The sequence below is a fragment of the Erigeron canadensis genome, chromosome 7, assembly GCF_010389155.1.
Source record: "Erigeron canadensis isolate Cc75 chromosome 7, C_canadensis_v1, whole genome shotgun sequence".
NCBI classification, from domain to species: domain Eukaryota; kingdom Viridiplantae; phylum Streptophyta; class Magnoliopsida; order Asterales; family Asteraceae; genus Erigeron; species Erigeron canadensis.
The window spans coordinates 32,124,969-32,149,291 of NC_057767.1; the positions used below are offsets into that span (position 1 = coordinate 32,124,969).

Genomic DNA, 24,323 nt, shown 5'->3' on the forward strand with positions numbered 1-24,323 from the left:
CAAGTTCACCAAATTGCAAAAAAGTAATTTGAACGAGGGAAATGACTTGGTATTCATAGGCTAATAAACTATTAAACTCACCAATGAATTTATTATGTCGTGCAAATATCGTTGCATGCTTGTAAGGAAACAACTTTAATTCCTTAATGCTTTGGTTAAAGTAAAGGACAAAGTCATGTTGATGTGACTTTTCGTCCTTTTAACTAACCACCTTTACACGCGTGTGTACTTTTAATAATAGACAAATAGATTGTCCGGATAAAAGGTGTAAAGGCAGAAAGTCAATTTTCTCGTAATCAGTCTTCAGACTTGTAAGGTTTAGAACATTGACAAAGCTCCTGTCGTGGATCTTGTAAGACTGCCAGTGGGCCTCGTCATTTGTCAGTCTTTTTTTTCAGACTTCAGTCTTTGACTTCAGTGAGGATGTCTTCAGTGGGATAAATCTGGACTGGAGAGAAGTTCAATGAGTTGAAATCTGGTGCCTTCCAGATTTCTTGTACAAGTAAGGCGCTCACCGGTGTTCTATTACTTCTGGACAAATCTTCAGTAAGACTCGAGTCTTCAAGTCTGGAGTTCGTCTAGTAAAACTGGACTTAACAGAGATTTTGCAAAATCGCTACGAGATCTTCAAAATCACTACAAGATTCTGAAAATCGCTATCAAATCTTGCAAAATCACAATATGTTTGACTGACTTTTTTTTTTTTCTTTTCAAAATCGCAATGTGTTTCGATGCAATTTTCCCTTCATTCTCTCATTCTACACAATAATCAATTTTTGGAAAAAACACACCCAACTCAAGCAATCAAGCAATGAACGAGGAAGAGCTCTCTCTGTGTGTGCGCACGCGCGGATACATATTTATTAATGGAAAGAGGCGGAGTTTTATGTTTTACGTCATCCTACATCCGTAACAGTTCGCCTAGAACTGAAAAAATGAAAAAAATAAAAATAAATTGATGACGTTGAGGTTGTTCACTTTGTGCATCTATACCTAATGTTCGTAAGGGAAATTCGAGATTCTACAACAAGCCATAAAATGCCACAGATGATACCCAATTTAATCTTTACAATCCAAAAAAAACACAGTACAGAGTAGAAATAGTTGAATATACATATAAACAAAAACTTCATTGTAACATTAATATATGCAGCTTGGTTCAATTAGAGCCAATTCAAAGCTTATATGTTTGATCAAAAATAAAATGGAAATTAATGATGCCAAAACTAGTTTTAAACATCCGGCCACCGCAAACAGCAACAACCTGATGCACGTCCAGCAATCGTCACAATAGGACATAATGAAGGTATCACAGTGGAAAGAAATCCTAGTGTACGCACCACCATTGCTAGTTGCAAACAGCATTCGTCTACCGGGTTTGGTGAGACTTAAAAGAGAATAGGAGCAAAATATATTGATGAGAGGGATGTTAGGGTTGTATATGCTGGGGTTTGTAATAACGAACCATTTTAGTCATCTTTTAAGATATACATAAACTCTAACAAATATATATAAGGTATATAATCACTATAAAAAATAGTACATAAGTAACATAATCCTCAAACTCCGTAATACAATCCATAAAACGTACGTTTTGCCTAAGTTAAAGCATCCTTTTCAACAGAAACACAATTACCATGAACTCACATCCGAACCAAAACGTAACAACTTACCTCGGGTTGCCAGCCTTCTGCTTTGCTTTTTCAATCAAAGGTCTCAACTGCTTCTTCTCAGCGAGAATCTTCAAGAAATTAAACAAGAACGGTATGTAATTATGTTTCCTCCGAATATTCTCTGTTCTCCACTTCTTAAACTTCTCTTCCTCCACCAAAATCTTCTCAGTTGCACCCTCAATCCCAGCATTCACTTCAGAAAGCGACTTGTTCAGCGCCTGCACATTGCTGCCATCCACCATTCTCTCCGCTTGTAATGCCCCGAGCTGCTGAAGCAGCCGCTCTCTCCTCCTCTGTAATTCTTTAAGCTCAGCTGTGTACATCTCTTTCCTGTTCTTTATGACAGCCAAGAGGTTGAACCGTATCTCATTTTGTGAATACCTTTCAATTCTTTCTTGAATCACGGGTTGCACCATCTTCAGCCAATCCAGATCACCTTGACCACCTGAGCAAGGACCCAGGCTAATAGGGCCCTCTTTCAGCCCATCAAGCTCATAAAGGACCCCATCTACCGGTATGTAGCTTATAAAATGATAGACGTCGTCATCTTTCCCTGCTGCTTTTTGCTCTTCAGGGATGAATGGCTCAGGCCTTGCAAAACTGTTGTGGGCTGTTCGGATGGCATCACTGTTGTTGATGGCTAAACCTTTGAGTTCCGGAGGGAAGTTTTTGGAGAACTCCTTTAGGGCTGATAATTCAGGACCAATATCGACTTCTGGACAGTTCAAAAGAATGGAGAGGATCGCTTGAGTAGCACATGCGTTGTTAATGACCTGAAGAGCATAATTTCAAAATTTGTCAAGAGTTTCCGCTTTTTAAGTTAACAACTAGAGGAGGCAGTTTCAAACATTCAATAACGAATGGGTCAGTTTCGTTTAAGTTTTAGCTTTAAAGAATGAAATAATAATGATAATATAAAAATGTTAGCTAAGACAGTAACAGAACAAATGAAATAATAGTCGCATAAAACCTCCTGAATCATTCAAGTAGTTAGATTGTTCTTGAAACAATGCAATGTTTGCGTACATATACAGAAATTCGAGAGAAGCTGACCCAACCCAAACAAAACAATAACTCGTTTGAAGATTTAACAGAAATCCATTTTGACAAGGGCGTCCACTTACTCAGTTGACCACCCTGGTAGGATGAGGAAGAGATTTATTAAAACTAATATGATGATGAGGGCATTCACTCATCTTTCAGTTCAAAGTGTAAACAGGATTGTCAACGAAAAATGTTGCTCAATAATTTATAGCCCAAGCCATAGTTGTCAAAGGTGAGCGCTTCTTGTGCCTAGCGCAAAGCGCAGGCGAGGCCCAATAAGATCGCTTGTATGCATAAGCCCAAGTCGATAATGACAAAGGTGCAATTATGGGAAAGGAAGCCGTTTAAGGATATAGAAACCCTTCAAAAGAAAGAAAACCAGTTTTAGGGGATATAAAAACCGGTTTTAAGGATGTAGAAACCTGTTTTGATTATTGGGGAGGTCTCTGAAAACTGGTTTCTATTCTTTGTAGGTCTATAAAAACCTGTTATTCTCCTGTGGCCTGTGGGTGAAGGCCAATTTCCATAAGAGGTTTTTATTGTTTTTTTAGTAATATGTATATAAAAACTGGTTTTCATAGGGTTTCTATTAATTTCTTTTAGGTCTATAGAAACCAGTTTCCATACTTATGTTTTCGTTCTTTAGTAGTTTTTATATTTTCCTATAATCTACTATAGATGATTTCTATATAATTATGAATAATCTAGTTCGAAGTTATTTGTTATCAATTTATAAACAAATTTTTTTTTAGGTTTTTGGTTGAATAATTAATGGGTTTTTAAATGATATTTAATAACTTCAATGACATTAGGATGTTTTTACTTAAAGTGTGCTTTTTGTCTCAGGCCCGCTCTTTATTTGCGCTTCTCGCCTAGGCCCCATTTGGTGTCATTGTGCATTGAGTGCGCCTTCGCCTTTAACAACCATGCCCAAACAAACTACTGAAATTTGCACCTCTATTATCAAAGGTTCTTTCAGTTTGATACAAATGGGATCAATGGTACATTAATATCAGCAATCGACACAGTAATCCTACATGAAACACTAATAAGTTGTACCATGTGAAGAAATGTGCGCTTTACAAAGTAACAAAATGCACATTGGCTCTTGCTGCTAAAACTATGTGCATCAATTGTTACTATCTGTTTTTGCTAGTAATCAAAAAAAGTGGCCAGTTGGAGATCGGGTAATGAGTCAAGATGGGTAACTTTTAATACTGGTCAGGTGGGTCTAAACACTTGCTGCCTTACTGCCTATATTATTACAAACAAATAAACATGAATAAGCTACATATTTAAATAACAATATAAACTTTTGGATAAAAGGATTTAGTAGGTTAAATGCACTAAATACTCCGTGGTAGATTTTCAACCTATCCCTTTATAGCTAAGGTTTTGTAGTTAACCTATATGACCAGTTAAGAATATAAAAAGTAACCCAACGGTAATAGGTAAATGGGCTAGATATCTGTTTTCTTTATAGAGCCACAGTTATGTAAACTAACCTGGCTAGCAAAAAACAAATTCGGGTTTGGATCTTTGATTACTAGACGCTCATCTTTCTCTCCAGCACGCCATTTAAATAGGAAAATCAACCCATAAACAGGTCTGTAAATTCAAGAACCATTACAAACAAGACATTCTAACAATAAACAACATTATTCCATTATGACCAGAAGTTTAACTGATGAGGGATTTACCTAAGACTGTTTAGTGAATCGATATCCAAAGAATACAGTTCCTCAACCTGCATAATACATAATGTTACACATTTTTGACATTCAAACTATCAACATTTAAATATTTTATTAAATATATGGCACTTCATGTATAACAATTTATGCATAAAACATTACAATGAACATTTCAAGCAGAGAACGGTGATACAGATGAGTGAGAATTAATTTTTGGTTGGAAGGTACAATGCATGACACTCAAGAAAGAATTAGGGCCCTCCAAGAAACATAGAGGGAGTAGCAAATAGAAGTATATCATTCAAGTAAAACATACCTGCACACCTTTTACTTGCATTTGTTGTATAAGTTCAGTAAAAACACCTAAGAAAGAAGATTGTGGCTAAGGTCAGTACTAACTATAATTTGAACAATATAAATAAAAAGAGAAAACATATGATATTACAGAGTTCCAGATTTGTAATTCAAGATCAGAACTATCATAACCTTATAACCATGTGCATAAAATCTGTAAGTATAAGTATTCTTCCGTTATATCTCTTAGACTCTCAAAGAAAAATAGCAATTGTATTGTGGGTGATACAAGTGGAGACCAACTTTTATGCAGACCCCAAGCAATACTACAAGTGGGACAAATAAAATTCTCTCTAAGGAGTTGTTTACAATGTTCCCATGTGTTCAATAATGAATAAGCTCTACATGTTTTAAATTTGACTGCCATAGTGACATACACCTTGTTAGATTGAAAAACAACAATCTATTAAGGGAAAACATACCGGGATCAGACTCAATGGTGCACCAAGACATGATGGCGAATAGATCTGCTGCAACATAAACTCAAACCATCAGTCGTCAATAACTTTTTACTGCATAAACGGATAAATCACTTCAAGCTGATAGCTCACGTGTAGAGATAAACACTTACATGTATTTGTGTATGCATATATATACACATGGACCACTGGACTTGCACTATAGCACGATTGCACAAATGACCAAGGACCAAACATTTTTAGAAAAGGAAAATCTACTGGTTCCCAATTACCTATCAGCACGAATAGTAATAATATGTTCCGAACTAACCGCCATTGTTAACAATTATAAATTATCATACGCCCAAAGTAGCTCATTCGTGTAAAAAAACGTTCATTCAATAACCCTTTTCGACGAGAGCTTTTAATTATGTGGTCTATCACATGTTATTAGGTCCCAAATATCGTCGTGTAAACAAATTCAATAACATGGATAAAAAGCTAATTTTATTAACCTTCGGTAACTTTTTATATGTGAAAGAACTTAATCACATGTGATATAACACGTCATTTAAAAGTTCTCGCAAAATAAAAGGTTCTCGAATCAGCTTAACCCTACTTACTGTGGTGAACACAAACCCTAAAAATATATTAAAAAAAAATTAAAAAATCTAATTTGAATAAATCGTAGCCTCAGTTATGCTGACGTATCCATAATTAGGGCAAAACTTTTAATACATTTAACAGAAATTGTAATTAAAAAAAAAAAAAACAAGTAAACCTGCGCACATATTGTATGTATTATATACATACATATATATATATATATATTAAATGAGAGAGAGAGTGTGAAGAAAAACCTGCGTGTGTGTGTGTCTGATGGAGACGGCTTATGGAAGATGATATTAGTGTAAAGAATGTTGGATTAGATACAGAGTTAAAAACGAAAAGGGGAAGAATAAAGAAAATAGTGTATGGATCCGAACATATGGTTCGGGTTCTCTCAAATCGGATCCGAATGTATGACGTGTGAAAAGTAAATAAGACTTTGACCAATTTGCTTTTTATCTTTGAAAGTAACTTTTATTTTCACTTGCGTCCCCAAAATTGGAGGATGAAAAAACAATAATTAGTTGTTAGAATTATATTGGGTTAATTGCACGAAAAGGTATTGAAGTGAAACGTTTTTGTTATTTTAGGGGTCATTCAATTTTTTCCCTTAACAAAAGGACTAATAAGTAAAACACCTTCAAAGTTGGGTATAAAAATACCGGATAGTGGTATATGGCCACGTATAGCTGTTTTGTACACGTAGACCATCCACTTCCTTATATCCTTCCTACATAAACTAACCCTAATTTCATTTTGCACCCTAAAATATAACCCGATCCGGTTCTTCCTCCTCCCACACATTTGTGCCCTAATTCCCAAATCGATTTGGTTGATCAAATAACATTAAATTGATCCCTAAACTTGTAATAAAAAACCATCGTATATTCTGTTGCTTGGGCCATTTCATTTCGACCAATGTCTTCATAGTCTTCAATTAGCTCCAATATAACACCAACTATGGTGTATGTGGTTCTGAGTACAAACTATACCCTCGAACCTTCTGAACAATCAAGAACTCATCCTGGACAAACTCATTGGGTCACGAAAGCATAAGGTATCTAGATCCCAGTATGAGTTGTTTCACATGATCCGATGAATCTGTTTTTCGAGTTGGAAATTATTATATGGAGAGGGGACCAAATGTAGGAGATATGTTTTCTTATATCGGAAATATATGTTTATGCATATGTTTCTATATATATAAAAAAGAAAAAAGATCAACTTTTCAGGTAAATGACAAAGTGAGTCAACACTATCTATCCCACTGAAAACATCTTGCGTGACAGTCAACGGTTCAACGTGGCCAAAAACACACACAAAACCAAAATAAAAATACCAGGTAGTGGTTTTATATCCCACAATATAAGGTGTTTACCCGTTAGACCCTTTGTTAAGAGAAAAAATAGAATGCCTCCTAGAATAACAAAAACGTGTTACTTCAGGACCTTTTCATGCAGCCCAATTATATTTTGTTCTCTTCTATAACACAAGAAACTTAAAAACTTTTTTCATAACTCCTTGATGTTTGTGAATTTTTATCACTTCTAGCCTTCCAGATCCATTAACATGCAACTATAATCAATCCTGTAAACATCTTATTTTCTCTCCTTCATGATCCAACGTGATCATGAATATATGTCGGGTCTTTGATATTGAAGCTGAAATATGTATGTTGATTGAAACGTATATATAGAAAGTAAGTTGCATCATCTTGAAATATATTGATAATAAATTACACGTACAGGAGGCAAGGTCATGATTTAAATCAATTTTTTAATAACCAATTGGGTTGAATCAGTGGTTGGAGCTTTTGCCTCTAGAGACAGAGGTCATGGGTTCGATCCTCATGTCCAACAAGGTTGGAGGTCTTTTTCTACCTTTGGTAGTACTTGGAAGCAAACCCTCTACCTTTGGTAGGGGTAAGGCTGTCTAAATTTTAACCTCCCTATACACCGTCGAAGACGATATTGAGACCCAAAAGCCGTGAAAGATGGCATTGGAAGTTATTTTTTTTGTATATTATAAAAAGCAAAATAATAAATACACTTAAATATTAGCCTAAAAATCCTGCTATAACTATAAGAAGGTAACATATGATATTCACTATTTTTCTACACATTATCATCTCATTGTTAAAAAGAATTTTAAACTATTTAGTTTGAATAATTAATCATTTTTTTTATTTAAATACCGAATGCTTTCTTGTTTAGTAGGTAGGTGATGCCTATATAAAATTTTATTTTTGCGCATAAAAATATATATATATATATGAATCATATATGATGTACTAAAAGTAAAGTACATTATAGGTCATGAGTTGGATAACTGGTTAGAGCCCTTGTCTTTAGATGTCATGAGTTCGATTGGAGGTTATCTAGACCATTATTAAATTTAATCAACTTTAATTCATTTAATATTGAAAAAAGAAATTACAATTTGTTTATTTTAATCTGCGTAAATTATATAATTGGCAAAACTTTTTTTTCTCTAAAATACTATTATTATTTTCGGCCGGAAAACTATCTCCAATGGGGATATTTTTGGACGTCCTTTGCGGTTGAAGCTTGTTCATAACTAAAGATTTTTTGATGCATGCCTTTACTCAAGGGCATGCCCTTAGGTGTCCTTACTTATATATATATTTTTTGTTTTTAGTGGAGTTAAATGATATGTAAGGATGTTTGTATGGTTGGAGATAAAATTATAGAACTTTAAGATTTATAAGGATGTGTGAGGATTTGTAAGGATATGATGTTGCAGCTCAAGGACATCTAAGGGCGTCTTAGCATTGGAAATAGCCTAAAGTTAGTTTAATGTCATATGTAAGAAAAAAATTATTTATAATCCAACCATTTTTATCCAACTTTACTAAAAAAAGATATATTATTAACCAATAAACTAAAACAGGAGTGAGACATTTTTTGATCGACACATAGCGTGTTTCTTAAGCGACACGTGTCAGTTTAAATTTTTATTTATATATTTTTTAGATTTTAGATTCCATATACAACTAAAACTTCTAATTATTTAATTGATATATAGATATAGATTCCTAATAAAATTATGACTCTTATATTAAAAATTATATTTGTTCATTATTACCATAAATATAAATTTCCATCACCAATCTTATTTTTTGACAATAAATTTAATAATTTATTATAAAACTAAAACATGATTGAGATAATCTTGAAATGAAACGTGGCGTAATCTTTGATGATACGTGTCCTTTTAATTAATTAATTTATTTATATTAAATTAGTTTTTTTTAATAGTATATACATTCAATTTTCTTATTAGATTTAGAATTAAACTCTAAATCTTGACATATAGATACAAAACATATTATAACCATATTTGATTCATCGTTTTCTCATTAATAAAAGTGTCTATCTTTCTTTTTTAATTCTTCATCTTCTATCAATTATATTACTTATAATAAGTTATTAGCATAAGTTTATGATCCAAAATTACAAGACTATTTGTCGTCATTCACTATATTTACAAGTTTCGATTTTGATATGATTGTAAAAATTTAATGTAAATCCAAAACTTTAACTAAACATATATTATATTTATCAATACTGTTTATTATAACTTAGTTTCGATCATCGGTTTATTTTAACTACACTTTATTTCGTACTCATGAATCATGTGTGAGGCATATTCATATTTTTTAATGATACAATCCATATAACTATCGTACATCGTACGAGTATTAGGATTAATAATTAATTAAACAAGTTATTATTCTATTATTATTATGCAATCATTAATCAAGTTTCTTTCGTATGGTAACCCAAATCCGGAAGCAACTCTATAATGGATGGATTGACTTGAAGCCTTGAAGGTCCGTTTTTGTCACCAATTATTTTATTTTATTTTTTCTTAATTCCCAAAAATATAGATATGTCTGCCTCCAAAACAATGGGAACGTCCTCCCTCCCTTCCTCTGTCGATCATCACCTTTTTCCGCCATTGTTACTCACCGATCAAGGTATCATCACCTTTTTCACCATCCTTCTTACAACCCCATATCATTCCTTCATTCATATTCTTTATATATATAAACACATACATACATATATATAATATAAACATAATAATGCCCTGTTTTTATTTTTGTTAAAAGAACAATAATTCTCAAAGTGGGGTTATTAATTTGTTTATATAAAACCCAGAAGGTTTATGATTTGTTTATCACATGTTAGATTAAGATTGTTTGACTTATGTATGTAAACATGTTTTGTTTTGTTGTTGGCTTTTTTTGTTGTTTTATGTTTGTTTTTCATGTTTGTTTGTATTTTTTAATGATGTAGTTTATTGAAGATTGAAAGGAAGGCGGATTAATGATGTTGGATATGGCTAATTATACTTCTATTGGATCAAGTATAATTGACGATTATGCTAGTTTAAGTATTGGAAGACGATGGTTAATATCGGCTTTTGCAGGCATCATTATGTGTAAACTTGTAAGTATTTGTTGTCGATATCGTGTTTAGGCAACGTATATGTGGAATTTATTAAGTATATGAATGAATTATGGATTGTTGTGTATGATATAGTACTTCAATAGGTGTTGTCCTAAAGGTTGTTAGGATAATTAGATACCACATAACTAGTTTGGTTATAGTTAAGCATGGTTTGGTAGATAAATTTGCATGTTTGTTTTGCATTAATATTTAGAAGCACATCCAAACATCCCCTAAATATCAACATTAGTGATGTTAAAGATGTAAAACATCCTACACGGTCCCTCCCTCAGTTATAGGTCATAGGTTCTTTTGTTTTTTTCATTTTGTGGTAGGTCTCACATGTATAAGTTTCATGGGTAAGATTTCAAATATGCTACATTGATATGTAGGGTGACTGCACAAACGGTTTTCCAACGATCACGAGTATTGTGCTTACAATCAAAGTTTTTGCACCTTTTAAAGTTTCCAACTTCATTCTTCTATAATCTATACCCACTTTAACCTTTCGTAAAGAAGGAAGATGAAATTGTGTCACTATCTTTCAAATGATATTGAACAATAAGTATAAGCATTTTTGTGATTTTATTTTTCAGGTCAATTTTTTTGCAATAAATACTTAATGTTAATAAGTAGTTAAGTGTCTGCTTCAGCCTCCTCTTTTATGTTAAGTTCTCTGATATCTTCTTCTTAAAGTCTTATGAATATACAGGATTGATTACACCATTATTCTTCAAAGGTTTTACCAAACTCAAAGAGGATCATAAGCTTGAATGGAAGAACCGGTTATGATCTGCTTCTTCTTCTTTCTTTTTTTCTTTTCTTTTTTATCAGAAAGGGTCTTATCATGAATATGGGCCTGCATTCCTTTACACATCATTATTTTTATCTCTTTCAACTGTAATAATTTTATTGTGTTGGCCTAGCTAACGTGTTATTAGCTGCTTCTTTTTACAGGGGTTTCTCCACCGTACATGCACTTTTTGTGGCCTTTGCTTCTCTTTACTTTTTGCTCTTTTCGGATCTTTTTGATGAAAGTACCCACGATGAGCTGATCATCAATAGAAGGTCTATCTTATCAGAAAACATACTCGGGGTATGTTTGACTTTGACTAAATTTTACAGTCAAACCTCTAAGCAGTTCATTTAAGCTATTATTTGACCTGCCTAAACAAAATAAAGATGGTGTCAATTCATTACATGAAAATTAAATTGTTCATCTATATGTGGTTGTACATGACTAAGTGTGTGCGTGTGGAACATTTTTACATTGCTTTTTATGCTTGCTACATATGTTGTTTATAATATCTGATCGACGACATTCATTGATTTGCTCTTTCTTTTCCTTGTTTTGTTGCAGATGTCTTCTGGATATTTTTTAACGGATATGGCAATGATTATTTGGACTTATCCAACTTTAGGTGGTCTTGAATATGTAAGCGACTCTTAACTTTGTCAATAGTTAGGCAATTTAGGTGGCCATGATCTGTTTCTAAATGATTTTTTGTGAATAATCAGTTTTCTTTCTATTACTGCTTGTCTGCTTTTCTAGTTCCTGATTAGTTTGACCCTACATAATTATACCAAAACGTAAATTTTTTTTTTTTAACTCTTACTGAATTATAACCGTTGTACCTCTCTTAGGTATTGCACCACGGGCTCTCCATGTTTGCAATCATGCAATCTATCATAAGTGGTGAATCGGAGTTTTACATCTTCTTGGTTCTTCTCACAGAAAGTACAACCCCCTTTGTCAACTTAAGATGGTAACCAAAGTCTATGAAAGTGCTTAAAGTTTCATTTTTCTCTGTTTTTGAAACTCATGGAGGAAAATTTATGCAGGTACTATGATGTTGCTGGTATGAAGTCTTCAAAGCTCTATCTGTGGAATGGTATTGCAATGTTCTTCGGGTGGCTGGTACGTTTTACATACAACTTTCTCCATAAATCTTGTAGAAGTGGCAACATGGGCGGGTTAGATGGGCTGGATAATATGTAAAATCTTGGTAATTTGTTTTTCTTAGAGGGGTTATAAAGGATCTGGTCTGTTTGATCAGAAACACTTTTCCCTGATTTATTAATAAATACTGTGTGTATGATTACATAGTTTATATATTTATAACAATAGATCTAATCATTTTCTAAATTGAATAAATTGTATGCATGAAAGTTACACTTTGGGGACTTGACCCATATGTCCTGTTTCTTTTATTACTCATTTAATTTGATTTGGCCCACTGGACCCGTTAAAGACAAAACACAATCCAAATTCGTCCCCAAATATAAGTTTAGTGAATGGATCAAACTTGCCATCTCTACATTCTTGTGTTGTAATCAGTGAAAATATTGACTCAATAACTTGTGACTGGTTCAGGTTGCAAGAGTCATATTGTTTGGCTTCTTTTTCTACCATATGTATAACCACATTGATCAGGTTAGTATAGATCAGTGAATCCACAAAACTGATTAACCAGATGGCATACTTGAAATGACATTGGATTACCTGGTTTTTCAGGTGAGACAAGTTCATACAGCCACATTTTACGGCTTGCATATAATTCCACCTGTGTTGGCGATTATGAATCTGTTTTGGTTCTATAAAATTGCGAAAGGAATGGTAAGAACGCTCAAAAAGAAGACTCACACCAGCTAATCCCACTTTGTGTTCTTACTTGGTACATAAAGAATTGGTAACTATGTACTAGTAAATATTACAACAATCTGTGAATTCAAAATGTTCATAGTTTTATTTTTATGTCCATACCAATTTGTTGATTGGATTTTTTATCTTCTTTTTGGCTTAGTAAATGCTATACAAGTTTTCTTCTTTTGCCATTGTTGAAAGGTGATTCTGTTTTTCTTTTCTCCATGAAATGCATTGGGTGGAATTCAAGGATTGCAAACACTAGCATCTCCAATGTATACACTATCATCTCCAATGTATATACACTAGAGGATTTAGAGGATTTACAGTCTGATTTAGAGGATTGCAAACACTTGCATCTCCAATGCATCTCCAATGTATACAACTTGAGGGAATCCTCTCCCAAGAATTTAAAGTGTCAAAACATAATCTTTTAAAACACTCAAAAGTTTTAATCAATTAACATGGATAAAAAAATTGTATTTTATATCAAAAATCTACCCTTTAAATTTCATGATAAATACAACTATTTAATACAACTAGTTGATGTACAAGAGACCAATTTGTTGATTGGATTTTTTATCTTCTTTTTGGCTTAGTAAATGCTATACAATTTTTCTTCTTTTGCCATTGTTGAAAGGTGATTCTGTTTTTCTTTTCTCCATGAAATGCATTGGGTGGAATTCAAGGATTGCAAACACTAGCATCTCCAATGTATACACTATCATCTCCAATGTATATACACTAGAGGATTTAGAGGATTTACAGTCTGATTTAGAGGATTGCAAACACTTGCATCTCCAATGCATCTCCAATGTATACAACTTGAGGGAATCCTCTCCCAAGAATTTAAAGTGTCAAAACATAATCTTTTAAAACACTCAAAAGTTTTAATCAATTAACATGGATAAAAAAATTGTATTTTATATCAAAAATCTACCCTTTAAATTTCATGATAAATACAACTATTTAATACAACTAGTTGATGTACAAGAGACCAGAGAATTCTCACCCATTTATGGTTTTTTGGAGAGTTTAACAAAACCCATTTAAAGAACAATACAAAGTACTTCCAAACATCAAAACGATAAGTAAAATAAATAGTATTTTGTGTAACGAAAAGTGTTGCACTAAATTCTACTTTTACCATACTATTATATTTTTAATGTAAACAATTGAGGATTTTTTGGGTATCTTTACATTAAAATGGTAGTACGAAAGTACACATTTAGTAATAACATTGTAGATGTAAAACGGTCTTACATGTGTTAGATACAGTAAAAACGAGAATTTGGTAAAGTTCATATAACATGTGTTATTGTTCGCTTTCAAAAAATTAGTACAATGTTATATGGTAGGTTTTCGTTTGGACAACCTAAAGAAGAAATGGATACTAGTAAATCTTTGGAAAAAGCAAAAGCAATGGTTTAAAAGTAACAATAGATTCTTTATTCTCTTTACACTTTACTAGCATAAGTTTTTAAAATATAGATATGTCTCTTATAAAATATCATAGGTGTCTAAAATGTAAGTATTCAATGGAGTATGTACAATAATGTTAAAGCATCTTTTGAATACATATTATATTTTGAGTTTTATAGATGATGTTTAAGAATTTATCGACACAACATTCCAACACGAAATTTGTGATATGACTCCCCAAATCTTCCAATTAAGCTAAGCTAAAATCTTGAAGGTAAGATTAGCCAAATACCAAAAACTGTAATAGTTATATGGGAAAATAATGGTTAGAGGTTGTACCCAAGTTTATGTATCACACATATAAAAATGCTCATAGATTATATTTTGACTTTTAAATTTATATACGTATCAAAAATGTCCCCTGATTTTCTATGTAGCTGTAACCATCATACACACAGCCTATTGTACGTATGATATGCCCTAGTTATATATGGGGGAACTTGTATTTATCGTCTTTGTTTTAAATTTGGATATAAGCAAAATGCTCTTCAAACTATAAACATAGGGGTTTTGTTTTTTTTTTTTTTTTTACAATAACTGGAATTTCACTAAAATTGGGGTTAAAGAAGTAATGTCGTTAATTTTAAATTTGTCGTTAAACAAATTTTAAATAACCTTATTGCATTGCGATGATTCTTAAAAGATAATTAATTAGCCTCACTAGAATATTACAATCTATATTATATTATAAAAAGAATAGCCTTTTTATTTTTGGTAATATTGAAAATATGTAATATTTTCACTTAATACCCCTTAAAATGTTTTCACATATACAATCCCTTTAACATTAATGATTAAATTACACTATCAATCCTTTTATCACTTACAATAAGTCCATTAACCTTTTACATCAATTATACACAAAACTCAACGCCGCTCCACCACCAATAGTCGCCCAACCATCACACCGTTGCCGTCATGACCGCCGCCACATCGCGCGGGTACCGTGCTAGTATAAATCAAAGCATTTTAAAAACCCTCTTTTAGCAATAACATATATCAATCAATGATGAGTTGGTGGAGTGGTTTGGATTTCCTCTGGTGACCTATAGGTCTAGGGTTCGAATCTCCATTCCGCCAACTTTGAGATTTATAGGTAGTCCTTCTATGAGGGTTTGCTTGGGTATACCCAGGTTCAAGTCTGAGGGGGCAGGGTTTAACCCCTATTAATCGTCGTGCCTTGGGGCAGATTAGTAGGGGGTTTTCCCCCATTGGGTATTTGAAATAGGCACTTCTACTTCGAAAGAGCTCTCTAGCGCGGACCCGGTGAAGACAACGTATACTAAACCTCTCGCTGTCGAATCACAACACAAAGTTTTAAGTGAAATTCACCTTAAAAAAAAAAACAATAACATATATCATTTCCCTTCAAAATATATGCTCCATCACCTATGCAACATAAACAACTTACAATCTTATGCGGGGATCGTGTCCATAAATGTTTAATACTAAAAACGGTCAAAACAGAAAAATGTTCCCCGCTCTTCTCTCACACCCATCAATACACACATTTGACACATAGATACATACACATTCTCTGTATCTCTAAAAACTGTTTTTTTATTGTTGAGAAATTCACTTGTTTCTTGTTACAAACATGTTGATATCATCTTTATTGTTATTGAAACGTGGTGTAAAACCGCGGTCAAATGCGTTGTCATTTGGATGTACAAAAACCGGTTTTCTTAGATCATCAAGCTACAGATTTTGTCCTTGTAATAAGTTTTCGAGTACAATAGGAGGGAACGAAGAAAAGGTTGGATTAGGACAAGGTGAAAAGGGTAATAATAATGATGATAGTATCACGTTTGTTGAAGCCAAAAAGTTGATGAGATTAGTGAATGTTGAGTCATTGAAGATGAGGTTGAGTAATGAAGGGAAGGAAACGATTTGTTATTCGGAGCTTTTGGAGGAGTGTGAGAGTATGGGGGTGACGAAATCGAAAGAGGAAGCTAAGGAGTTTGCTAGAGTTCTTGATGAGGCTGGTGTTGTTCTTATTTTTAGAGATAAAGTTTATTTGCATCCTGATAAGGTACATGTTATATTCTTGCACTTTTCTTAATTATTGTATTGATTAGTCTGATTTGTGATTTTGGACTCTTTTTAAGCTAATGTTTGATGATTAGTGTTGTTATGAGTAGAACTTCTTTCATCGGTCTATGTATGGCAATCGGTCATTTCTTTCTATCTTGCTTGGTTACCGATCTTTCTGTCTTTAAAGAGATCGGTTTCTGTCCTTTTTCTGGTATCGATTTAGTAATTATTTGCCTTTGGTTTGTGATGATTGTGGTTAAATAAGTTTGTTTAGTCTAATCATACCCAACGCGTCACTAAGATGAAGGACCAACTAATCGATTTAGAGTTTTAGACTTACCAAGGACTTTTTCATGTATCGTGTTCGCCCTTGGGTCAAATGGGGGTCTGATCGAGGAGGGATACTTCGGAATGCCCCGCACATCCGAGACAATAGGTTACAAGCGTTAGATTTAAGTGCCCCTAGTTAGGTGTTTGTTTTGAGAAACTTGCATTAGGGGGTGTTTAGATATGCATCACTGTTGCTACTTGATGAATTAGAACTATAAGAAATCGAGTGCATAAGTTTATGATTATTATCAGATTACTTTCTTAACCTTCTAATTCGCCTAAAAACTGATTATTGATCCGATATAATCAGATAATGCCAACAAAATGGTTTTACTAGACACCTGAAATCCACAGAAAAAAGGTTGTTTTTTTTTTTTACAACTAGTTTGGATTACTGATGTACCACAGAAGTATCATGTATCACCTGATCATATTTTTGTTACATGGTTATGAAAAATGGAAGGTAAATATATTTTTGTTAAGGTATGCATAGTCAATACATACTCAATGTGAGTCACACTTGTGATAAATAGCTTTCCCAATAAGTTAGTCAACTTAGAATAGAACATTGTTTGCTTTAGTACTTAAAATATGAAGGAAATAAGCTAGTGATTGCTTTTTCTTAGGAGAATGATTTACATGCCAGAAACACATGGCCATTACGCATAATGCTTGTACCTTTTCGAAAGTAAAGTTTCGGTGAAGCTTCTTTTGAAGAGTAAAGCTCTTCTCTTCTAAAAAGGCAAATGGATATGAAGTTGACTGGTTCAGATTTCAACCTTTGATTGCTTCTTATTAGGGAAAAGGATTTATAGACCAGACAGGCAGAAATGTTTGTTGAAAGAATTATGTTTGTAACTTTTTAATTTTTCTGAACAGCAGAAGATTTTTTTAAATAACACAAAAGGCCGATATTCAAAGTGATAACGGGACTAAGGGGTTCTCGGCCTTTACCCTCTTTTTTCAACATGCCACTCCCATAACTTACGGATAGAGGTCGAGGCAAACAGAGGGTTATATCTCATATTTAATGGGTCAAATGGATAAATTGAACAATGTACTATTAAAGAAATGGCCAGACTGTTTGAAACTAAAATAGCTAAATCATTTTATAAAAAAATATATAAATTATTGTAGAGTTCAAATATAATCAAAGTATGAACTGCCACAAAATAAATATATAAACACACTATGCAAATCTGTTTTAACCCATACATGCCCGTCGTGATCCATTACCCAGCCCGCCCATTTTGGTACATATAGTTGCAGATTAGTTTTCCCTTGAAGATTTACAGTATCTCAAAAGCAGATATCTATCTGGTTGATTTTAATGCTTAGAAGTAATGATCAGATTTAATACCCAAGTTAACATGTTTTTCCATCATACTTGATCAGAGTTTTGTAATTACCAATCTTCTTTTGAATAAAAATGTATGTGGTGTTTAAGTCATTCCAACATGGTACCCGCGCAATGTGGCGGCGAGTCGGCGATGACAGTGGTGGCGACATCTATTGGTGTAGGTAAAAGTATTTGATTTAAAGGGGTTAGTATAGATATTTTCTAATATAATGGACTAATGGTGTAATTTAATATTAAGGCTTGATGGTGATTTAATTCATTAATGATATTTTGGTCAATTCGCATGTCCATTTATGTAAACTTTCAACATAGGGGTTATAATTTTTATATAGTAGTGTAGATGTGGTCTTTAAGTCATTCCACCATTAACTTAAAATCACCTGTTTTTGAAAAATAAGGTGGTGGATCTTGTTAGAAGAGCGGTGCCACTAGCCCTGACACCCGAAGACGACCCAAGGAGGGAAGAGCTGCGGATCCTACAAACAAAGCAGCAAGAAATCGATGCCATGGCTCACAAACAAGTGCGGTGCATCCTTTGGACAGGACTTGCGTTTTCATTAGCTCAAATCGGCCTCTTTTTCCGCCTAACATTTTGGGACCTCTCATGGGACGTTATGGAACCAATTGCATTCTTCACCACTACGTCTGGCTTGATCATCAGTTATGCATACTTCTTATTTACCTCGAGGGACCCCACATATCAAGATTTGATGAAGAGACTCTTCCTTTCGCGTAGAAGAAAGCTGATCAAGAAGCATAATTTTAACGCAGAAAGGTACATGGAATTACAGGAGAAATGCAAATCACCATTAGATGTACATCCTTCTGCCAAACATCATATTTCAGGGTTTGAACTAGAAACACGAGATCTCTTAGAAAGGCATCAACATAAAGTTTGACCTTTGGAGTTAACTGATAGTTTTGTTTCATGAGGAAGCTTATAAAAGTTTTATCTTTTAAACTAGGGTAAGGAGAATTTAAGGATATATTACTCGAATTTACATGCTTGTAATTAAAGACCTGGCTAAAACGCCCAAATCTTTTTGATATCATATGAAGTTAAACCATACAATTGTGTTTCTATATTTTGTGATAGAGGTATGTTTATAGAGGTGACAACATGGATGGGTCAGGTAACATCAATTACTAATATATGGGTCAAAACAAGCTGCATCGGACATGGTTGACCAGCAAAACTCTAATTTTTGTAAATACTTTAGGTAATGTTATTGATAAGGTTACAATGATCTTTTATTTAGCGAAATAAATTCACCATCTTTTATGTATCTGGATATTTATTTGAAGGCCTGTTTATTATTATTATTATTATTTTTACCTATTTATTATCTATAAATGAGTTACAAATACACTCGTCTGTCAAAACTTCTACTAATTTGTTTATTTTGATCAGAAATCATCAAAATTGTGTTTGAAACATAAACACTACCAAACATAATGAAATCCGTTATTCAAAACACAAGGTTCTTAACTGCATGTGAACATCAATTGCATAGGCATTTGGAGACATATGAAGGTGCCTTTGTAAGTCAGAACATGATTGGTTTAGTCTGTAGATGAGATCTGTGTCAATTATAAATAACCATGTGTAATTTCAATCTGAAATATGACCGGAAAAACCATAGTATGTTAGACTAGGAGAAAAGCTTTCGGTATTCATCAGCCTCTTGAGCCATTTCCTCCATGCTTCTATCTTTCCTTTCCTTGTCCAGGTCAAGAGTCTTCTTTAGTTCCTTTTCCTTCTCATCGAGCTACATACATATAAAATAATAATCACCAACGGAAATTTCAATGACACTCTACTTCACTTTCCTACATCTAAAGCTTCATTTTTGGAAAGATAAACAAAATGCAAATAAAAAAGCTATATATTGTTAGACATTGAGAAAATAAGTGATGCCAGATAATACATGCTAGGTATGAAAGCATTTTCACCATGTCTCAAAAAAAAGTTGTTGCATATAAGAATTTTCTTTCAGGCATTTTCTGAAAATATAACAAAAGTAATTATTTGTAAAGTCAGTCAATTTTTATATAAACGAGCAAAACATGGATCCTGTGCTCAAGGTCATCATATCTAGAGAAGTCAATTGGAGTAACATTAAAATAATATGTTTGTAATCATATTTGACAACCAACTTAAGTGCTTCAGATTAACCTGGCATGTTACAAAATGCAGCCATTTGGCCACCTTTAGTTATATGCAACAGTTAGTTAAGCGACACAAGTTAAAGATGTAAAGTATATGAACTTACAGCATCATAGATCTCATCATTGTTCTCAAAATCCCCTCCTTTCCGGGGAACAATATGGATGTGAACATGAGGAACCGTCTGTCCTGCCTGGGGACCATCCTGAAAAATAAAAAAAGGATGACGTCTCAAGTCTCAACGATTGAGAAGCTCCAACTCACACAAAATTTTACAGCTTAAGTAACTATTAAAACATATACATCATCAACTAAATTCTACAAGGATAATAAGGGTTCATTATATTCCTATTAACTATCCAGATATTAAAATGTAGCTCATGAAGAGACTCAAATCCATGTATGGTTCATTGCTATTAAAACATTCACCAATCTCCATTAGATCACTACTATAGTACTATGAGATTGTTGGCATCAAAGCTACTCAAATTATCATATATGCTCACAGCTAAAGTTTATTATGTAGCCAGCTTACTTGGATTGCTAAAGTCTTGATATATACGTAATATATAGACATATATATTGGCACAGGCAAGAAAAGGACAAAGATTTATATTGATTAATGTAGCCAGCTTACTTGAATTGCTAATGTAAGCGAAGAAGCTTTGTGGTAGATCTCAAGCTGCTTCCCAATTTTTTGGGCTGAAATCCACAAGTCACTAGTCTCCTCCGGGGTTAGGTCAGTAAAGCGCTTCACTTCACGTCTTGGACAGACAAGCACATGTGGTTTATCGTCAAGTAAACCAAAGAGATCCAAATTTGAAAATGAAAATAGTCTAACAATGACAAACAGCAGCTATGTGCAATAGTGGGAGAAATACATGGATAGGTTAGGCATGTTTGATATTGGTTCAAAAGAATCAAAACAAGTCAGATCACACCAACCTGCAAACACTTTGTGACTTTTCGTTTCTTGAACTTCACAAATTAGACATGTTTAAAATATAACTAACAGAGAAGCAAGAGTTTACAATTTACAACTATTAATCTATTCTTAGAAGTAAGACAGCCTAAGAGGTTTCGAGCATTGTGAATACAATTTAGGTAACATTTCACCCATTTGATATGTTCTCGTTTTGTTATTTATTTAGTTTACCATTCGTCCAAATTAAAGAACTGTATAACGAACCCATTTATTAATATTGGTAAACCATCAGCAAGTTGGTCCAGTGGCAATGAGTCAGGGAAATAGCTGGAGCTAGGCATATCTTGGGGGTCTCAGGTTCGAATCCTGCCTAATCTTGGGTGTGGCCTGGGAAATGGCAGGAACTGGTCACGGGCAAAAGCCCGGTTAGACCGCAACAATGAGCCAAAAATGGCTTTCCATAACTCTTAACCAAGGAAAAACATTTTAGTTTAAAAGGAAACTTAAAAAATAAAAGTATTGATATAAATAGATATGCCTAAATGCCTATACTTGCATGTCCATAAACCAAGATGCGATATGATCTTAAGAGTCTAGACTACATGAACTTAACTTGAATACTCAATATTCCGAAATGCATGTACAAACCACAAAAAAAAAAAAAAACAACAACAACAACAAACAAACAAACACACACACACACACACATTTGAGTTAAGGCACAAAAAAAGCCAACGTAGGACAGTCAGTCGAGTTAGGGCAGAACCATAAGCTTATTCAGATGGGCCTAAACGATATACTTGTATAAAACAACTATGATCATAAATAAACCATAACACCCAGTGCATGGTTGTTCAAGGATATGACCTGCAAACGAAAGAAGTATAAGTAAGGCCTAACTGTGTAAGCCAAAGAAATTTTGAGAACTAAATGATAATTGCTTGTTGGTAGGGTTTATAGAACATGTAATCACCTATTCCCTCCCTCCCAATAATATCATACACATTTCCATTTTTGTTTGTCAAACTTTTAACATAATTTACTATTCCATTTTCTTTTTTGAACTTACTAGCTTGTGTTCACCTTATTTCTCATTACCCATTTTTTTGTGGCTATTCTGCTACCTTATGAGCTTATTTTCAAGTTTAATTTTGTAAGCCATAAAAATGGGCTTGTTCAAGAAAAGGCCCGAGTAACAAAAAACGCTACATCACATGACTACATTCTAAGACATGTGCATTTGCCTTCAGGTAACTAAAACCCGCATTAATTTGCATTTCAGTGTAAATCTAGAAATGAGACCCATGTTCGAATCTCACAACGTAAAACATTTTGGGATGGCCGATTAAAAAGTCTAGAAAATGTTCACAGAAATACCGGTTAGGCCACGTACATCAAACCCAAAGGCTTGACTTTCTACGATACACGGATCCCTCTCCGTTTTTCAGTGTTTTTTAACTCATTGTTGGGAACAAATGTAATACGATGTATAGTGTAATAGATATTATACAAAAAGTGAGTCATTACTCAATAGATAGACAAAAACACACAAAAAAATTAACCCTGACTAACAGTAAAAAAAAAAATCAGTTGAAAGGAGAAAAATTACCGGGAAGAAGAGGGCGGAGATTAACCAAAGCATAAGAAAGGTGAGTTGAATAAAAGACTTCTTTTTCATCAATTTTGTATGGTCCAAATTTATATTGTTTTTCTGCTTCCATCTATATATAAAGCAGTAATTATTAATTTCAATCAATGGTAAAAACAGTAAATAAATCGAGGGATTAACAGATACGTATATATTATATTATAAACTTGTATATATTAGAGAATGGGAAACAGTAAGTAGTTTTACCTTAATGGATGATGAAGCAAATGATGATGCTTTTTTTATTGCAACGGAGATGGGGCGGAGTGCGACGGATGAACGCAGAGCTGATGAGAGTGGTGAAATTAACATTACAATGGTTTTTACACACTTACTCAAACTTATTTTAAAAAATAATAATAATAATAGTAAAAAGTAAATAACTCAAATTTCGTCTTGTACTGGTGTTAGGTCCTAATACTGTATTCGATGATGTATGAGTAGATTGAGATATAAACAGTTTATCTTTATCAAAGGTTGTAAAAAGACTTCTTCAATGTTCTATTAATTATAAGCAGACTTCTTCAATGTTCTATTAATCATAAGCAGTAGGAATTAACTAAGAAATCCTGATTTTTAATAAGTGGTTAGGTCTGTTTTTAGGGGGAAAATATATAAAAAGTAACATATTTACCCAAATTTTTAAAAAGGCGAATCTATTTAGTGTTCGTCTATTTAAAGGATTCAGTCTTTATAAATTTCCTAATAAGGGAAACATCGTTAGTTTTGATGTCAGGCCTCCGTTAAGTGACGTCACTCATGCCACGTCAGATCAGTTTTTATAAACTAACGATGTTGCTCTTATTATGAAATTAAACTGAATCCTTTTTACGAATTTTGGGTATATAGGTTATTTTGTTTATGTTTTTTTTTTCCTAATTTTTAGTATATATAAAGATTTTATTTATTTTTTATATATATTTAAAAATTATATATATAAAATATATCTTTTAAGGAACATTTTACCATCAATTGGAACTTGAAATAGCATCATTTGCTTATATAACAATGACAATTTGTTATCTTTTAAGGATATATAAACATTTATATTCATATAAATTAATAAATCTTTATTAAACGGGTATGCATTAAAGATGACATCGACGACATCGATTCTGTCCAATAATAACAAAAACTTTATTTTTCAGTTTTTCGTTCTTTGTAAACAAAATGCCTTCTTAATAATCTTTTTCTTAGCTAAACCCTGAAAAGAGAAAAAATAATTATGCATCAAACATTTTTCAAATAAAAACCTTTTGTCAGATACAATATAAGTTATATTTTGTTTCTTAATTATATTGATGGTAGTTTTGATATAAAGATTATAGCCATTTTAGGCATACTTAATAGTAAATGTATCGATTGTATGGTCCTGGTATTATTATTGTAGTTTAAAAAAAAATAATATCATGATAATGTCCGTTACTTTATGTTAGTTAAATTTAACCAAATATTACAGGCAAAAGAGTTAATAAAATATTTATGT

At 33.0% G+C, this 24,323-nt stretch overlaps 4 protein-coding genes and 1 long non-coding RNA gene across 6 annotated transcripts; 2 read left to right on the forward strand and 3 right to left on the reverse strand.

The window, feature by feature from the left end:
* Positions 1-1,626: 1,626 nt before the first annotated feature.
* Positions 1,627-4,470, reverse strand: LOC122607732 (ubiquitin carboxyl-terminal hydrolase 2). The gene is made up of 3 exons (XM_043780760.1): positions 4,418-4,470; positions 4,223-4,325; positions 1,627-2,446 (listed from the first exon to the last, which is right to left on the reverse strand). The coding sequence occupies exons 1-3, from the start codon at positions 4,468-4,470 to the stop codon at positions 1,670-1,672; spliced, it is 933 nt and encodes a 310-aa protein (XP_043636695.1). The 3' UTR covers positions 1,627-1,669.
* Positions 4,471-4,725: 255 nt separating this feature from the next.
* LOC122607733 lies at positions 4,726-6,089 on the reverse strand. 2 transcript variants are annotated; one of them, XR_006325081.1, is made up of 3 exons: positions 6,024-6,089; positions 5,188-5,277; positions 4,726-4,774 (listed from the first exon to the last, which is right to left on the reverse strand). It is a non-coding gene; the product is annotated as an uncharacterized LOC122607733 (long non-coding RNA). The 2 variants fall into 2 exon arrangements; XR_006325082.1 differs by having other exon boundaries at positions 5,188-5,235; positions 6,024-6,086.
* Positions 6,090-9,692: 3,603 nt separating this feature from the next.
* Positions 9,693-13,075, forward strand: LOC122608546 (TLC domain-containing protein 4-like). The gene is made up of 9 exons (XM_043781645.1): positions 9,693-9,772; positions 10,095-10,247; positions 10,944-11,032; positions 11,205-11,343; positions 11,608-11,682; positions 11,892-12,013; positions 12,090-12,165; positions 12,622-12,681; positions 12,763-13,075. Exons 2-9 carry the CDS (start codon positions 10,125-10,127, stop codon positions 12,898-12,900), a joined length of 822 nt encoding a protein of 273 aa, XP_043637580.1. The 5' UTR covers positions 9,693-9,772; positions 10,095-10,124; the 3' UTR covers positions 12,901-13,075.
* Positions 13,076-15,860: 2,785 nt separating this feature from the next.
* Positions 15,861-19,156, forward strand: LOC122608531 (calcium uniporter protein 6, mitochondrial-like). Its single transcript, XM_043781632.1, has 2 exons — positions 15,861-16,405; positions 18,496-19,156. The coding sequence occupies exons 1-2, from the start codon at positions 15,971-15,973 to the stop codon at positions 18,994-18,996; spliced, it is 936 nt and encodes a 311-aa protein (XP_043637567.1). The 5' UTR covers positions 15,861-15,970; the 3' UTR covers positions 18,997-19,156.
* Positions 19,157-19,582: 426 nt separating this feature from the next.
* On the reverse strand, positions 19,583-23,176 carry LOC122607605 (bifunctional bis(5'-adenosyl)-triphosphatase/adenylylsulfatase FHIT-like). The gene is made up of 5 exons (XM_043780619.1): positions 23,045-23,176; positions 22,797-22,910; positions 20,902-21,048; positions 20,371-20,469; positions 19,583-19,866 (listed from the first exon to the last, which is right to left on the reverse strand). The coding sequence occupies exons 1-5, from the start codon at positions 23,147-23,149 to the stop codon at positions 19,750-19,752; spliced, it is 582 nt and encodes a 193-aa protein (XP_043636554.1). The 5' UTR covers positions 23,150-23,176; the 3' UTR covers positions 19,583-19,749.
* Positions 23,177-24,323: the final 1,147 nt, after the last annotated feature.

Excerpts from the sequence above, each read along its gene's own strand:
- LOC122608531 (XM_043781632.1), top strand. The coding sequence starts at position 15,971 with ATGTTGATATCATCTTTATTGTTATTGAAACGTGGTGTAAAACCGCGG. Across the intron at positions 16,406-18,495 it reads TTTATTTGCATCCTGATAAG|GTGGTGGATCTTGTTAGAAG; the intron begins GTACATGTTATA and ends TTGAAAAATAAG.
- LOC122607732 (XM_043780760.1), bottom strand. The coding sequence starts at position 4,470 with ATGCAGGTTGAGGAACTGTATTCTTTGGATATCGATTCACTAAACAGT. Across the intron at positions 4,326-4,417 it reads GATTCACTAAACAGTCTTAG|ACCTGTTTATGGGTTGATTT; the intron begins GTAAATCCCTCA and ends TTGAATTTACAG. Across the intron at positions 2,447-4,222 it reads ATTTGTTTTTTGCTAGCCAG|GTCATTAACAACGCATGTGC; the intron begins GTTAGTTTACAT and ends TATGCTCTTCAG.
- LOC122608546 (XM_043781645.1), top strand. The coding sequence starts at position 10,125 with ATGATGTTGGATATGGCTAATTATACTTCTATTGGATCAAGTATAATT. Across the intron at positions 11,033-11,204 it reads AAGCTTGAATGGAAGAACCG|GGGTTTCTCCACCGTACATG; the intron begins GTTATGATCTGC and ends TTCTTTTTACAG. Across the intron at positions 11,683-11,891 it reads CTTTAGGTGGTCTTGAATAT|GTATTGCACCACGGGCTCTC; the intron begins GTAAGCGACTCT and ends TACCTCTCTTAG.
- LOC122607605 (XM_043780619.1), bottom strand. The coding sequence starts at position 23,149 with ATGTTAATTTCACCACTCTCATCAGCTCTGCGTTCATCCGTCGCACTC. Across the intron at positions 22,911-23,044 it reads TTGCTTCATCATCCATTAAG|ATGGAAGCAGAAAAACAATA; the intron begins GTAAAACTACTT and ends CTTTATATATAG. Across the intron at positions 19,867-20,370 it reads ATGATGAGATCTATGATGCT|CTCGATGAGAAGGAAAAGGA; the intron begins GTAAGTTCATAT and ends ATATGTATGTAG.